The sequence below is a fragment of the Lampris incognitus genome, chromosome 2 (genome assembly GCF_029633865.1).
Source record: "Lampris incognitus isolate fLamInc1 chromosome 2, fLamInc1.hap2, whole genome shotgun sequence".
Taxonomy (NCBI): Eukaryota; Metazoa; Chordata; class Actinopteri; order Lampriformes; family Lampridae; genus Lampris; species Lampris incognitus.
Window position 1 is genome coordinate 84,579,787 of NC_079212.1, and position 16,565 is coordinate 84,596,351.

The 16,565-nt window shown below is 47.0% G+C and overlaps 1 protein-coding gene across 1 annotated transcript in view; it reads left to right on the forward strand.

Moving 5' to 3' along the window:
- Nucleotides 1-5,949: 5,949 nt before the first annotated feature.
- LOC130107250 (arf-GAP with GTPase, ANK repeat and PH domain-containing protein 1-like) overlaps nucleotides 5,950-16,565 on the forward strand; it is a 46,140-nt gene continuing 35,524 nt past the window's right edge. Inside the window, exon 1 of the mRNA XM_056273760.1 lies at nucleotides 5,950-7,078. Within this exon, the coding sequence (XP_056129735.1) occupies nucleotides 5,950-7,078 (1,129 nt within the window). The remainder of the gene's footprint in view (nucleotides 7,079-16,565) is intronic.

Here is a 16,565-nt window from a genome sequence, read left to right on the forward strand (position 1 = left end):
ACACACACACACACACACACACAGTGCATCCAGAAAGTATTCACACCCCTTCACTTTCCCCACATTTTGTTATGTTACAGCCTTATTCCAAAATTGATTAAATTCCTTTTTTTTCCTCATATCTACACACAATACCCCATAATGACAAAGTGAAAAAGGTTTTGTAGAAAATTTTTGCAAATTTATTAAAAATAAAAAACAAATATTGCATGTACATAAGTATTCACACCCTTTGCTATGACACTCAAAATTGAGCTCAGGTTCATCCTGTTTCCACTGATCATCCTTGAGATGTTTCTACATCTTCATTGGAGTCCACCTCTAGTAAATTCAATTGATCGGACATGATTTGGAAAGGCGCACACCTGTCTATATAAGGTCCCACTGTTGACAGTGCATGTCAGAGCAGAAACCAAGCCATGAAGTCAAGGAATTGTCTGTAGACCTCCGAGACAGGATTGTATCAAGGCACAGATCTGGGGAAGGGTACAAAAAACATTTCTACAGCTTTGAAGGTCCCGAAGAGCACAGTGGTCTCCATCATTCGTAAATGGAAGAAGTTTGGATCCACCAGGACTCTTCCTAGAGCTGGCCGCCCAGCCAAACTGAGCAATCGGGGGAGAAGAGCCTTGGTCAGGGAGGTGACCAAGAACCTGATGGTCACTCTGACAGAGCTCCAGCGTTCCTCTGTGGAGATGGGAGAACCTTCCAGAAGGACAACCATCTCTGCAGCACTCCACCAATCAGGCCTTTATGGTAGAGTGGCCAGACAGAAGCCTCTGCTCAGTAAAAGGCACATGACAGCCCGCTTGGAGTTTGCCAGAAAGCACCTAAAGGACTCTCAGACCATGAGAAACAAGATTCTCTGGTCTGATGAAACCAAGATTGAACTCTTTGGCCTTAATGCCAAACGTCACGTTAGGAGGAAACCAGGCACCTCTCATCACCTTGCTAATACCATCCCTACAGTGAAGCATGGTGGTGGCAGCATCATGCTGTGGGGATGTTCTCCAGCGGCAGGAACTGGGAGACTAGTCAGGATCGAGGGAAACATGAATGGAGCAAAGTACAGAGAGATCCTTGATGAAAACCTGCTCCAGAGCGCTCAGGACCTCAGACTGGGGCGAAGGTTTACCGTTCAACACGACAACGACCCTAAGCACACAGCCAAGACAACGAAGGAGTGGCTTCGGGACAAGTCTGTGAATGTCCTTGAGTGGCCCAGCCAGAGCCCAGACTTGAACCCCATTGAACATCCCTGGAAAGACCTGAAAATAGCTGTGCAGCGACGCTCCCCATCTAACCTTACAGAGCTCGAGAGGATCTGCAGAGAAGAATGGGAGAAATACCCCAAATATAGGTGTGCCAAGCTTGTAGCTTCATACCCAAGGAGACTTGAGGCTGTAATCGCTGCCAAGGGTGCCTCAACCAAGTACTGAGTAAAGGGTGTGAATAGTTATGTACATGCAATATTTCAGTTTTTTATTTTTAATAAATTTGCAAAAATTTCTACAAAACCTTTTTCGCTTTGTCATTATGGGGTATTGTGTGTAGATTGATGAGAGAAAAAAGGAATTTAATCCATTTTGGAATAAGGCTGTAACATAACAAAATGTGTGGAAATTGAAGGGGTGTGAATACTTTCCGGATGCACTGTATATATATACACTACCGTTCAAAAGTTTGGGATCACCCAAACAATTTCGTGTTTTCCATGAAAAGTCACACTTATTCACCACCATATGTTGTGAAATGAATAGAAAATAGAGTCAAGACATTGACAAGGTTAGAAATAATGATTTGTATTTGAAATAAGATTTTTTTTACATCAAACTTTGCTTTCGTCAAAGAATCCTCCATTTGCAGCAATTACAGCATTGCAGACCTTTGGCATTCTAGCTGTTAATTTGTTGAGGTAATCTGGAGAAATTGCACCCCACGCTTCCAGAAGCAGCTCCCACAAGTTGGATTGGTTGGATGGGCACTTCTTTGAGCAGATTGAGTTTCTGGAGCATCACATTTGTGGGGTCAATTAAACGCTCAAAATGGCCAGAAAAAGAGAACTTTCATCTGAAACTCGACAGTCTATTCTTGTTCTTAGAAATGAAGGCTATTCCATGCGAGAAATTGCTAAGAAATTGAAGATTTCCTACACCGGTGTGTACTACTCCCTTCAGAGGACAGCACAAACAGGCTCTAACAGGTACTATTTAATGAAGATGCCAGTTGGGGACCTGTGAGGCGTCTGTTTCTCAAACTAGAGACTCTAATGTACTTATCTTCTTGCTCAGTTGTGCAACGCGGCCTCCCACTTCTTTTTCTACTCTGGTTAGAGCCTGTTTGCGCTGTCCTCTGAAGGGAGTAGTACACACCGGTGTAGGAAATCTTCAATTTCTTAGCAATTTCTCGCATGGAATAGCCTTCATTTCTAAGAACAAGAATAGACTGTCGAGTTTCAGATGAAACTTCTCTTTTTCTGGCCATTTTGAGCGTTTAATTGACCCCACAAATGTGATGCTCCAGAAACTCAATCTGCTCAAAGAAGTGCCCATCCAACCAATCCAACTTGTGGGAGCTGCTTCTGGAAGCGTGGGGTGCAATTTCTCCAGATTACCTCAACAAATTAACAGCTAGAATGCCAAAGGTCTGCAATGCTGTAATTGCTGCAAATGGAGGATTCTTTGACGAAAGCAAAGTTTGATGTAAAAAAAATCTTATTTCAAATACAAATCATTATTTCTAACCTTGTCAATGCCTTGACTCTATTTTCTATTCATTTCACAACATATGGTGGTGAATAAGTGTGACTTTTCATGGAAAACACAAAATTGTTTGGGTGATCCCAAACTTTTGAACGGTAGTGTATATATATCCACACACACACAGACACATATATATGTATATGTATATATACATATATGTGTGTGTGTATGTATGTATGTATGCATGTATATCCCATCCATCCATTATTCAAACCGCTTATCCTGCTCTCAGGGTTGCGGGGATGCTTGAGCCTATCCCAGCAGTCATCGGGCAGCAGGCGGGGAGACACCCTGGATAGGCCACCAGACCATCACAGGGCCTATTTTATATATATATATAGTATATGTAATCCAGTGATTCAAGTAAATTCTTTATGAAACAGTACAAGCCTGTTTCATGCCATAATCAATCATCAGCTCCTTATTTGTTGAGCACTTCCCTTATCGGTGAGTGTTTCTTTTAACAAAGTTATAATATATGTATAGTATAATATAATGTAATGAGCAAGAACTGCCACATTCTAGGCCATCCTATCGACTGTGTGAAGTTTAGTGAAGACTTATGAAGACTGAATCAGGTTATTGTGAGAGTGAAGACCTTACACAATCTTATTTGATTAATGGTAAAGTAGTCTCCCTCGTCACATTCAAAGGTATTTATGACGTTTATGATCACACTGGATTGCTCAGTCATTGTAGAGCCAAAATAATTTTATTCAAGACGTTTACAATGAGCTCCTGGATATAGCTGTTCACAAATAACCTAAGGAACAATAATTGTCTTATGTTGACCTCTAGTGGTTACGGGTGGTATTGCTACGTGAGGTGAACCGAAAAAACATTGTACAATGCAATGTGACAATGTCAAGTTAGCTAGCTGACTTAGTTTAATTTACCCATTGAACGGGTCACCTTAGCCCCCCCCCGGGGGCTTTGGCAGGAGCCGCCACTGCATGCTGTAGTGGTAAAGCTAGAGTTTACACACACACACACACACACACACGTGTGTGTGTGTGTGTGTGTGTGTGTGTATAAATTGATGCTTAATGTTTTGAGGCCTATTTTTCTCTGTTTTACATTCTTACTTATTAATCAACTGCCCTTTCTTTTCATCTCATTCCCGTCATTGTCGTTTGTTTGTCCTCCCGTTTGACCACTTTAAATTGTGTTACGCATGATTGGTCCTGCTCCGCCTTACTTTATTTTTTTCTTTCATTTATCTGGAGTTTTCCTTCTCTCCTCCAATCCATCATCGCTCCCGCGCTCAAGGGGGGGAAGGTGGGTGGTGGTGGTGAGGGTACAGCCCAGTCAGCCTTGAAAGAGGGAGAAAGCAAGGGAGGCTGTCAATATGGGCGAGAGAAGCAGGAGCTTATTTTTTTGTTGGCCACAGATGCATTGTAACACCGTTACAATGGACCATCTATCTCTTTCCCTGTCTCTCTCTCCCTCTCTCTCTCTCTCTCTCTCTCTCTGTCTGTCTCTCGCTCGTTCTCTCTCTCTCCCTCTCTCTCTCTCTCCGTCTCCCTCCCGCTGAGCTTCATTCACCACCTTTTCTGTGTTTGCTAGAGGGCTTTAGCGCTGGCTGTGTGGCGGGCTAGCACACCTGTGGTGCTGAATTTTGTATCCCCATATAATATGTTCCCTGCTGTTCCCACTACACCCAGCATGTATGGAAAACACATTTTTACACTATGTTTTCGTTGGTAATTTCAGATTATCAACACACTTTTACTGATTAGCATTCTGAAAGCAGGCAAACTGCAACAGGAAACATGCCTGTGCTGTCCGCATGCTGCTGTTTGTAGCATACCACGTTGAGCCTCTAAAAACATTTCAATTTAACAATCCTCACGTGTCTAGTTTTTCTTCCCTCGCGTGACGTGGAAATATGATAACCAAGGTCTGCTTAATGCATGCGCATTCACACGACGCCATGGCAATGGGGTACGCACGGTGTCGGGGATACAAAATGTGGCAGTACAGGGCTCTGGAAACGAGCAGGGGAAAAAAGGAGGAGGGGCTGAGCCGAGCTGGTGGGCTCCCTCTGCCTCACAGACACATTTTTATTGACTTGCTAATTGGATGAGACACTCGGAGGAGAGGATGCGGTGACCGAGAGGAGGTTCTTCAGAGAGGAAGGGTACAGGCTCAAGGAAGCGTTGCTGGTGATGTTGCACCGATCCACCTGCCACATTTCTTTTTCTTCTCTCAGGGAACAACAACAGATGTTTTACAGCAGTTCTCAATGACCCTGACACCGCGCACGCATGAGCCGTACATGACATTACCATGTCTTTGCCTCACATGCTGTCGAATGGAGACTCCAGCTGCCAGACGCTTCGTGACAAGTGAAGGATTTCCATTTTGATTTTTTTTCTCTCTCCTTCTACACTGTCACCTGTATCTTTCCTACACTGACAGACCACCACTCTTTTTTGTCTGCATTGTCTTATATGCTGTTTGATTTCCACAAGAATCCGATCGCACAAGGGAAATCTTCGTTTGGACGCGAACCAGATGTAACAGAAGATGTACAATGACTACTCTCCAGAGAAAACGAAGGTATGATCTGAGGCAAAGCCAAGGGATGTAGTAAGGAGGCTCGATTCAGACAGACTCTTTCATATAGTGAGCAGTCTTTATCACAAAATGGATCAGCCTCATTTCTTTACTGTTGCATAATTCCAAGATGACTCCTACATGTCAACAGTGAAACCTCTGATCTCCAGAATGGCATCTTATAGAATACCTGATGTTACAAGAGAGGAAGGCAAGGGTGAGGAGGAAAGGCTTATGAATGAGTGGTAGAGACCAGTAGTAGAACTGTGGCTAGACTAGGACTAATGGAGGCATTAAAAAAATGCAACAGTCTAGACTTGGTTCACGAATGTGTCAGTCTTATGAATATGTTCTGTTAAGGCATCGTCCGCTGGAAACAGCCTCTTGTTGATGATTTCCTCATCAAGGCCTTTAATAGCCCGAAGAGAACAGAATTTATGAGAAGATATGATTTCTCACATCAGATGTGATCAGTTTTGCAGGATTCGGTCGTCTGTCTGTATTTTAATTGACAAATTTGCTTTCTGTCTCTTTTGCTATAGCCTTCTTTTCTGCTTTCAGTGAGTATGGTCCACAGTTTAAGCTTGGTTAGAGAGCAGGTGCTGCTGTGCTGAAGTCTGCTGCCCCAATGAGCAACGCAGCCAAGCCACAGAAACGCACCACCTACCTCATCTCCCTCACACTGGTGAAGGTTGAGGCTTTGCCTGAAGATGCAGAGGTGTCCCCGGTACAGAAGACACCTCTCCAAGAGAGAGAAGAGGGTCCTGGGAAGGAGGAGAAGGTGATTAGGGCCATTAAAAAAGAGGAAGGACCTGCCTATGCTGACGTGGTAGAAGAACATGGCGAGTCGGAGGAAGTGGAAGCGGTGCAGGTCAAGTACAGCAGTCCTTTCCAGAACAGGGCAAAGCCTGAGCGGAGAGACACTCGTGGATGGGTGAAGGAGAGCACCTTTGTGGGTAAAAGCAAAGAGTCTCCTGTGCTACAGCCACCTGTTAGAGACTTGGTAAAACTGCATGGAGGTGTTTCATTGGATGGAGGGATACGAGGAAAGGGACCCCGCTCGGACAGCTTGCGCCCTAAGACCGAGCTGTATAGGGAGCCACCCAAGCTGTTTTTGAAGGGCGAGGATGTAGGGGACTTCAGCAGCAGCCGCTCACGCTGCAGCCTCCCCATCTCCGTCCCCCAGCAGGCCAGCCAGCGGCCCGAAGTCCTGAGGTCACATGCCAGGGGTGACCCTGCATGTTGGTGGGAAATGAGGGAGATGGGTCAGAGTAAACTCGGCACCACCAAGACCTTGGACTGCAGGGAGACCCAGCTGGAGGACCAGTCCCCTGTGATGGCGGCCACGACTTTAGGGCCCTACAGAGCGTCCTGGGCAGACAGCGATGGCAGGGGAACACTCATTCGCCCTGGGGCTCCCATCGGTAGGGGCTATACAGGAATGATGCCAAGGGATGGTCCCGGAGGGGAGAGGCTTACCATGGTTTCCGTCTCCCTGCCCACGCCGCCCTTCCCACAGGTGTCCAAGCCGCAACGTAAAGGCAAGAGCCGCACCCTGGACAACAGTGACCTGCACTTACTTTCTGAGGACCTGAAGAAAGGGAGAGAAGTAACAGTCCAGCGGGCTCCTGCTCGTGACCGTAAGATGCTCAAGTTCATCAGCGGAATTTTTACCAAGAGCACCGCCGGACTACCCAACGCCAACGCCGTGTCCACTCTGTATACATCTGTGGAGCATGAATGTAACAAGGAGGAAGGTAAGATCCCCTGTTGCCATGTTACACACACATACACACAGACCAACACATGCGTAACCTGTGGGCCAGCTGACTTTATATTCAGTTCGTTTCTATAAATCCCACCGTAGGGACAGTATTGGCCATTTGTCTAAAAACGTCATAAAGGCGTCAGCATGGGATGGATGTGAAACAGTCATTTAATCCGAGCACGAGACAGCCACTCTCACAGCGTGAGCACTGACATAACCTCACCCAGCTGAATGGCTGTGTGGTGGTACAGCGAAGTCGTGTAGGTTGAACTGTATGCAGAGCACTCGCTCTGCACAGTATTCCCTACAGCCGTATAGCTTGCTCTGTTTCTTACCGATGCATTACTCTCACATATGAATACTATGTGGTGGGGACCCACCGTCTCGGTGTTTTCCTGTTTGTAAACCTTCGATAACACCTTGAACATACAAAGAAATGTATTGACGATTTATTTACTTTTTGCACAATCTAGAGCAGTGTTTCTCAACCGGGGGTCCGCGGACCCCTAGTGGTCCGTGGTGTAATTGCAAGGGGTCCGTGAAAATAAAATATCTTTAAAAAAAAGATCCTATGACATTTATAGAAATAGGATTATTTTACTCAAATGTGACTGAGACCTTTATCTACCTAAACTATAAAGGGTAACAGGACTTTTTTCTCTAATTACATCTGTTTCACAAGTGTAATTTATTGTATTTTAATAAGAGATCTCGCTCCTGTTTGCATTGTTAAAAGTTACTGCATAAAAATTCTGTTGTTACATATATCTGAAAGTTACTGAATACATATTCTATTTTGTTACATATATCTGAAAGTTACTGCATAAGAATTCTGTTTTGTTAACTATATCTAAGTTACAACTGAAAGCTCTTATTTTTGCCCCAAAGAGTGAATAAATGCTATAATGCGATTTAAAATGCAGTTTCTACTGTTTCTATCAAATTGCAACCCCCCTCCCCCAAGATCAGGTGGAGGGGTCCTCAGGGTAGATCAAAAATACGCAGGGGGTCCAGGACCCCAAAAAGGTTGAGAACCACTGATCTAGAGGATCCCTCCCACTCTTTTTCCTGAATTCCTTTATTGCTCTTTCAAGCTGCCATATGTTTAAACTAATTTGGCAAATTGAAAAATAATTCTGTTTCTGAATGCCGAGAAAGGTTCTACTCACCAAAAAAGGTTAGGTGAGCAGTAGGTCCAGCGGGTCAGGACATCATAGATTTCATTCAGAGTTTTAGTCCCATAAATGGCTCATTCAGATGTTGTTACATAGATGAAGATGGTCTGAATAATGCAGAGCCACAGAGTAACGGGTCATTAGTAAAATAAGGGAAACAGGGGGATTAGAGGTCATTATGCAGATAACATCACCCGCCTCCGTACTCTGAACCTTGACAGAAGACATACAACAAGATTCCTCCTGGGAAACCTTTGCCGTGTGATGTTGGGTGGAGGGCCTTACAAAAAACGTGTTTCAGAGTTCCAGCTAGGTTGGAAAATGTTTGTTGAGTTTTCATAGGATGAAGATAATTATGCAGAGTGCCATGAAACTGGTGGCAGTTTTAAATTGCCCTTGAAATGGCTATGGGCATCCTTCATTTTGGCAAGCAGCTGTTTGAATTATTCATCCATTGCCCCAAAAAAAAAAAAAGCGCAATGATTTTATGCTCATTTTAGTTCAAAATTTGCTGTTGTAATTTTCATCCAGTGTGTGTGCTGTAAGCTTTGGCCCTTGTCTGGGTATATGACTGTAAGATGGGAGCATCTCATCTCGTCACCGCTTCTTCGGGGTCAGGTCATGGTGGCAGCAAACTAAGGAGGGCACTCCAAGTGTCCCTCTCCCCAGCAACACCCTCCAGCTCCTCCTGGGGGATCCCAAGGCATTCCCAGACCAGATTGAACATGTAGTCCCTCCAGCGAGTTCTGGGTCTACCCGAGGGTCCCCTCCTAGTTGGCTGTGCCCAGAAAACCTCCAAAGGAAGGCGCCCAGGAGGCATCCTAGTCAGATGCCTGAACCACCTCAACTGGCTCCTTTCGACACGAAGGAGCAGTGGCTCTACTCCCAGCTCCCTCCGGATGTCCGAGCTCCTCACCCTATCTCTAAGGCTGAGCCCAGACACCCTACGGAGGAAACTAATTTCAGCCGCTTGTATCCGCGATCTCACCCTTTCGGTCACTACCCAAAGCTCATGACCATAGGTGAGGGTTGGAATGAAGACTGACTGATAAATTGAGAGCTTTGCCTTCCGGCTCAGCTCCCTCTTCACCACAACGGTCCGGTACAACGTCCGCATTACTGCTGATGCTGCACCAATCCACCTGTCAATCTCCCGCTTCATCCTACCCTCACTCGTGAACAAGACACCGAGATACTTGAACTCCTTCATTTGAGGCAACAACTCCTCCCCAACCCGGAAGGAGCAACCCACTATTTTCCGGCAGAGAACCATGGCCTCAGTCTTGGAGGTGCTGACTCTCATCCCGGCCATTTCACACTCAGCTGCAAACTGCCCCAGTGCGCGCTGGAGGTCGTGTTCTCATGAAGCCAGCAAAACCACTCTTCTGAGCCGTCCCGGTCTCTGCTCCACCCCCTCTGCTGATCCGGGGAGGGCTGCAGACTACCACATGTCTCCTCCCATACATGTGGAGTCACCAGCTGCTTCTTTTCACCTGACAGTGAGGAGTTTCACCAGGGGGACGTAACGCGTGGAAGGAGCATGCTATTCCCCCCAGTTCCCCCTCCCCGAACAGGCGCCCAGACCGACCAGAGAAGGCGCTAGTGCAGCGACCAGGACACATATCCACATCCAGCTTCCCGCCTGCAGACACGGCCAATTGTGTCTGTAGGGACGCCCGACCAAGTTGGAGGTAACACGGGGATTCGAACCGAGATCCCCGTGTTGGTAGGCAACGGAATAGACAGGAGATGCTGTTATGCAACAAAAAAACTGTGAAACGTGTCTTGTGACCATAACAACAATAGGAGCTGTGGGTTCTCATGAGAGAGAATAGAGAACCTGGGAACGCCACTGTGCTTAGCTGTGGTGTGTTGGAAAAACACCTCTACTATCAGCCAATCAGAATGCCTGTTTTCTCCATCAATGTGGGGATGTAGTAGAGGATGTGGGGTTGTTGTAGCCCTGCAGAGTTTGTCGGGGGTAAGTGGGACATGAATAATTAAGGCCGGGGATACACAGAGCCGTGTTCTTCTGAGGGCTGGAATGGGGTGATGAGGGAGGACCAAAGGAAGGAGGGAAGGGCCGCTTCCTGCTCTGTGCGTGGAGTTAATGAGCCTCCGGATGGAGCCTATTCATCCACTCAGCTACACTGTGTGAGGTCATCAGCAAACTACACAGGGCAATATGGATATATTCAGTCTAATCGTTTTCCTGAGGAAGATGAAGGGTTTTTTTATTTCTTATCAAGGAAGTTTTTGCATAATTCTGACAGCTTATCAGAATTTAATCACAAATTTATATGGCTGAATGTTAAGTTCAGTTGAGCAAAAAAAAAAAGAAAAGTTGAGGCTCCATTATGTAGCGCGGAACATTCACTTTAACATTCTTAGCACTGTGGGTGCACTCTGTCACACACACACACACACACACACACACACACACACAGCTGTAACCATGAGACCATTTTGTGTATTGAGAACCAGGCAGCAGGTTTCTAGAAAATTGAGTTGCCATGGCAACAGCAAGCCGAGAGAGATGCTGTTTGGTCTGTGGTGTGACGCTGCTGATGGAGGGGCATGTGGGCGTGGGGATTGCCCAAAGATGGGGATGAGGAAGGGTGGCAGGGGCTTAAACCTGGGATCCATCTTGCCGGGGAGAGGAGTGGGGCAGTGGTTCGGTCAGTGGTGTAGGGATGCGGGCCGACCTCAGAGTCCAGCCGGCCACCAGCAGGACTGAATAGGCTCATTGTATGACAGCATCCTGACTTCTGTCCCTCAGAAGGTCTTGATTTGAAAAACCTGATGTAGTGTGTGCTGAACCGGGAGGGGGGGGGTGTGAACGCTCGTGGACTCGCCTGCATGCTCGCTACGTGAACCAGGGTGTATAGTGTGTGTTCACTGTGTTGTTTGTTTATCTGGAGGCGTTCAGCCCCACCCAGGGAGTGTGCCGGCGTGGAGGCTGTTTGTTTACATCTCAGCTCTGAGGAGATTTATTGTGCGCATCATGTTCACTTCTGCATCTACTTCTGTAGTCCCAGTAAGCCTGTGTGTGTGTTTTATTGTATGTGGCTCCATCAGGACATCTACATCTGTAGTCCCAGTAAGCCTGTGTGTGTGTTTTATTGTATGTGGCTCCATCAGGACATCTACATCTGTAGTCCCAGTAAGCCTGTGTGTGTTTTCTTGTATGTGGCTCCATCAAGACGTCTTCACAGTCATTTAAAACCAGTGATGCTACAGCCACAACGTTCAGTTGTGCCATAAAATAAATTACATCATGGCCTTTCCTTCACTGGCATGAGGCTGTGCTACCACATAATGAAGCCTGGAGTCTGACTAGCTCCCAAGACTGGCTGTGACCCACATCCATCCTACACACCAACACTATACACACACACGAACCATTTTGTACTAACGGAACGACACAACACATGCACCAACAGAACTGCAACAAAGACACATCAGCAAATTTCAAACAAAAGCAGTTGTTAAAAGGTGCTTTGGATTCATTAGTTTTATGTCTTCATTGCAGACCCGTGCTGCTCAGATAGACAGATCAGCCTGGCTAAGGAAGGATGGATGTACACATGCAAATAATATGGGGCAGTCTGAGGGTGGATGTCTTTGCCTGCCTAAGTGTTTGTTTCCTTATTATGTGGAATTGGCACATGGGAAGGACCATGTGTGGGCCCTGTGATGGCCTGGCGGTCTGTCCAGGGTGTCTCCCCACCTGCCGCCCAATGACTGCTGGGATAGGCTCTAGCATCCCACGACCCCGACTGGGATAAGCAGCTTGGATTATGGATGGATGGATGTTTTCATTGATTGTTCTTCATACTGTTCTTCGAGACGGCAGAGACGCCCCATAGAGGACAGTTGGGGTGTTTACTTGCTCCAGTGAGTTATCTTCACACTGTTCTTGTCCTGAACCGCACATCACTTTCTGCTGCTTGGCCCCAGGTCACGTCACCATCTGCCATTTCATAAGAGAAAGTTCAAGCTTCGAAAAGTGTTGAATTATGGGACATTAATGGCCACCATCTGCACACTCAAATGTCAAGCCAATTTTGTTCACATGTTTGAATTTTGAAGTACTTCATTTGGTCGGTTTTCCAGTGTGAACACACTCCATAAGTCTGTAGGATGTATGTGGGACACAGGATGCTACTCCCATCCGCTGCATCCTCTGCATCCAGTAACCATGGGGTTTGGCACACGTTTGCACTTGAACTTGCTGCTAAGAATTACAGAACTGTCAAAGATTGCTGTGCTAGACTTAAACATGTCTATAATGGATTGATGAAAACTTAGCCTCAAGGTGTAGATTGTGACCTACCTGCGAATATGTCACTTCAGAATCAGAATCGGGTTTAGTTGGCCGAGTGTGTGCAGGCCTACACACACCAGGGATGTGACTCCAGTTCCTTCATTGCTCTGCATGTTCTTACACAGAACAGACACAGGAAGACAATTATGCAGAGTGCTGGGATGCTGGACCAGATATGTCAGCAGCTTACATAACATGTACAGCACAGCTGGCGAACATACCTGCTCTGTACATCATCCACTGTTGGAGGAAATGTGTAGTCACATGATGTTACATTATGTCACATGATGTTACATTATGTCACATGGTGGTACATGTTAGTCACATGATGTTACATACATTACAGTCATTTTGCCAACGCTTTTATCCGAAGCGACTTAGAATAAGTGCATCATTTAACGTAGGAAATCAGGAGAACTACTAGTCATCAGAGGTCATAAGTGCATCTTCTCTCTAAACAAGCATCTAAGAGCAAAACCAGTGCTAAAGTAAAAGCGCAAGAAAGAGATTTTCTTTTTTAAATGAGTGAATACAATAAGTGCTAAGAACAAGTAACAGGGTAGTAGTTCTTAAAGAGGTGAGTTTTCAACCTGCGCCGAAAGATGGGCAGCGACTCTGCTGTCCTGACATCAGTGGGGATTTCATTCCACCACTGTGGGGCCAGGACAGAAAAGAGCCGTGACCGGGGCGATCAGCAGCAAGGGCCTTTGAGCGACGGGGCAACCAGGCGTTCCGAGGCAGCAGAGCGAAGTGGTCGGGCAGGGGTGTAGGGCTTGACCATGGCCTGGAGATAGGAAGGAGCTGTTCCTTTCACTGCCCTGTAGGCTAGCACCAGAGTCTTAAACTGGATGCGAGCAGCTACTGGGAGCCAGTGTAGGGACATGAGAAGGGGAGTTGTGTGGGAGAACTTACGGCGGTTGAACACCAGACGAGCTGCAGCTTCCTGAACAAGCTCCAGAGGTCTGATGGCTGACGCCGGGGCGCCAGCAAGGAGGGAGTTGCCATTGTCCAGCCGGGAGATGACCAGAGCCTGGATGAGAACCTGTGCCGTCTCGTCGGTGAGGAATGGGCGAATCCTCCTGATGTTATAGAGGAGAAATCTGCAGGAGCGAACAACCGATGCAACATTTGCAGCAAACGACAGTTGGTCGTCCAGGATCATACCCAGATTCCTCGCAGTCCAAGTTGGTGTCACCACGGTGTTGTCAATGGTGATGGCCAGGTCTCGGTGTGGGCAACCTTTCCCCAGGAGGAACATCAGCTCAGTCTTGTCTAGATTGAGCTTCAGGTGGTGTGTCGCCATCCATTCTGAGATGCCAATCAAGCACGCAGCAATGCGTGTCTCTACTTGTGTGTCAGAGGGAGGGACGGACAAGATCAGCTGGGTGTCATCGGCATAACAATGGTAAGAGAAGTCATGCGAGCGAATAACAGAACCCAGGGATGTCTTGAACAGGGAGAAAAGGAGAGGACCCAGAACCAAACCTTGTTGGAACACTTGTAATCAGTGTACGAGGCTCCGACACAGATCCCCTCCATGTCACCTGGTAGGAGCGACCCGTCAGGTAGGATGCAAACATTGAGTGCAGAGCCTGTGACACCCAGCCCCTCAAGTATAGAGAGGAGGATCTGGTGGTTCACTGTGTCGAACGCAGCCGACAGGTCCAGGAGTATCAGGACAGAAGAGAGAGAGTTTGCTCTCGCAGAGTGCAGTGATTCTGTCATTGCAAGAAGGGCTGTCTCTGTCGAGTGACCCACCTTGAACCCAGACTGGTTGGGGTCCAGGGGGTTGTTCTGGTGGAGGTACAAAGAAAGTTGGTTAAAGACGGCACGTTTGAAAGTTTTGGATAGAAAGGGTAGAAGGGAAACCGCTCTGTAGTTTATGACGTCAGAGGGGTTAAGTGATGGTTTCTTGAGAAGGGGCATGACTCTAGCAGTCTTGAAGGCAGATGGAAAGCATCCTGCCTGGAAGGAGGTGTTGACGAGGTGGGTTAGAAAGGGAAGGAGTTCAAGTGCTATAGACTGAAGAAGAGGGGAGGGGACCAGGTCAAGGGAGCATGTGGTGGGACGACTGGATGTGATGAGGTTGAGGACCTTGTCAGGGGAGAGGTGAGGGAGGGTGCAGAGGGTGGGCTACTGCAAGGAGGGCTAACCAGGTGGTGAGAAAAGGAGGATCTGATGTTGTTTACCTTCTTGTCAAAGAAATTGGTGTAGTCATCAGAGAGAAGGGAGGGAGTAGGAGGAAGAGGTGGGGGTTGAAGTATAGATAAGGTTTCAAAGAGTTTCTTAGGATTAGAGGCAGAGGATAGGATTTTAGAGTGATAGAAGGCAGCCTTCGCAGCAGAAAAGGAGGAGGAGAAAGTGGAAAGAAGAGATTGGAAGTTGCGAAGGTCCTCTAAGAGTTTGCCTTTTCTCCATTTGCGCTCTGCCACTCTTGGGCTCCGTCTGTCAGTATGTACTGAGTCGGACAGCCAAGGGGCAGGTGGAGTTGGGCATGGGGAGTTGGGCATGCAGGCCTGGAGGTGAGGGGACAGAGATTGTCCAGAGAAGAGGGTAGAGAGTAGATCAGTAGCAGTGTCAGGGGGTAGGAGAGAGAAAGATTCAGGTGTAGGGAGGATAGAGGTAACAGGAGGAAAGATCAGTGGCGGAGAGAAAACGGAGGTGTCTACAGGTGGAAACCATCTGGGTAGGGGGAGGGGCTGAGGGGGTGAAGAGAGGGAGAGAGAGTAGGACATGAAATAGTGGTCAGAGAGCTGGAGGGGAGTAACAGAGATTGGAAATAGGGCAGTGTCTATTAAAGATAAGGTCCAGCTGGTTGCTGGCCTTGTGGGTAAGAGGAGAGGGTGAGAGGTGAAGGTCAAAAGAGGAGAGGAAAGAGAGAAGAGGATCTAGCTTGGTAGTGTGGATGTTGAAGTCACCGAGAAGGATAAATGCAGAGTCATCAACAGGGAAGTGCGAGACAAGTGTGTCAAGCTCCTCCAGAAACTCACCAAGGGGGCCTGGTGGGCGGTACACAACCACAATGGTGAGTTTGACTGGATAAGAGACAGTAACAGCATGAAATTCAAAAGAGGGCGGAGAAAATTTTGGAATGGAAATGAGAGTATTTCAATTTCGGGGAGATTAGCAGGCCAGTACCACCACCTCGCCTCCCAGCTCTGGGAGTGTGAGAAAAAGAGTACACATCTGACAGAGCTGCGGGTGTGGTAGTGTTTTCTGGCGTGGTCCAGGTCTCAGTTAGAGCAAGAAAGTTGAGGGAGAGCAAGGATGCGTAGCCAGAGATAAACTCAGCGTTCAACACCACAGACTGGCAATTCCAGAGCCCTCCCGTCACCACTTGCTCAACGTGAGTAGAGAGAGTGGGATAGATGAGATTGTTAGGGCCACAGCGCCTAGGAGTGACCCAATGTCTATGCCAGCCCCGGGAAGAGGAAAGGACAGGAATGTGAAGGAAACACATAGTCTATACTAGGTACACACAATGCAGATGACTGACCGGATCTAAAAAGGGCAGTCATTGCTTGACGAAGTCTTGGCTTGAAAAATTCATGCTTGCCTTTGTTCACTCTAGCATTCTTTAGACCTAGACCTGTTTTCCCTCAGCTTGTTTGCCTGTCACTTGGAAGCTGACCCTTCCCAGTAGCAGCAGTGATTTAAAGAACACTGATTGCTAATTGTCTGCCATGAGTGCAGGCCACACCCTGGCCACTTAACACCCAATTGGCCAAAGAGGTAAACTGAAAGTAGGCCTGTTGCCCAGAAACTGGTCACTTATGTAAAACGCTATCAGACCTCACACAAAACTATTAAAACTGCAAACAGCAAGTTACCAAGGAATATATTTATAAGATAAAAGGATAACTAAGTCAAAACAGCTAGGCTACAAGAAATATTTAAGGACACACCAGGTGAAAAACAGCTACAGCTCGAATAAGACAGCTACGGCAAGAATACGATCCCACTAGTTCCCACTA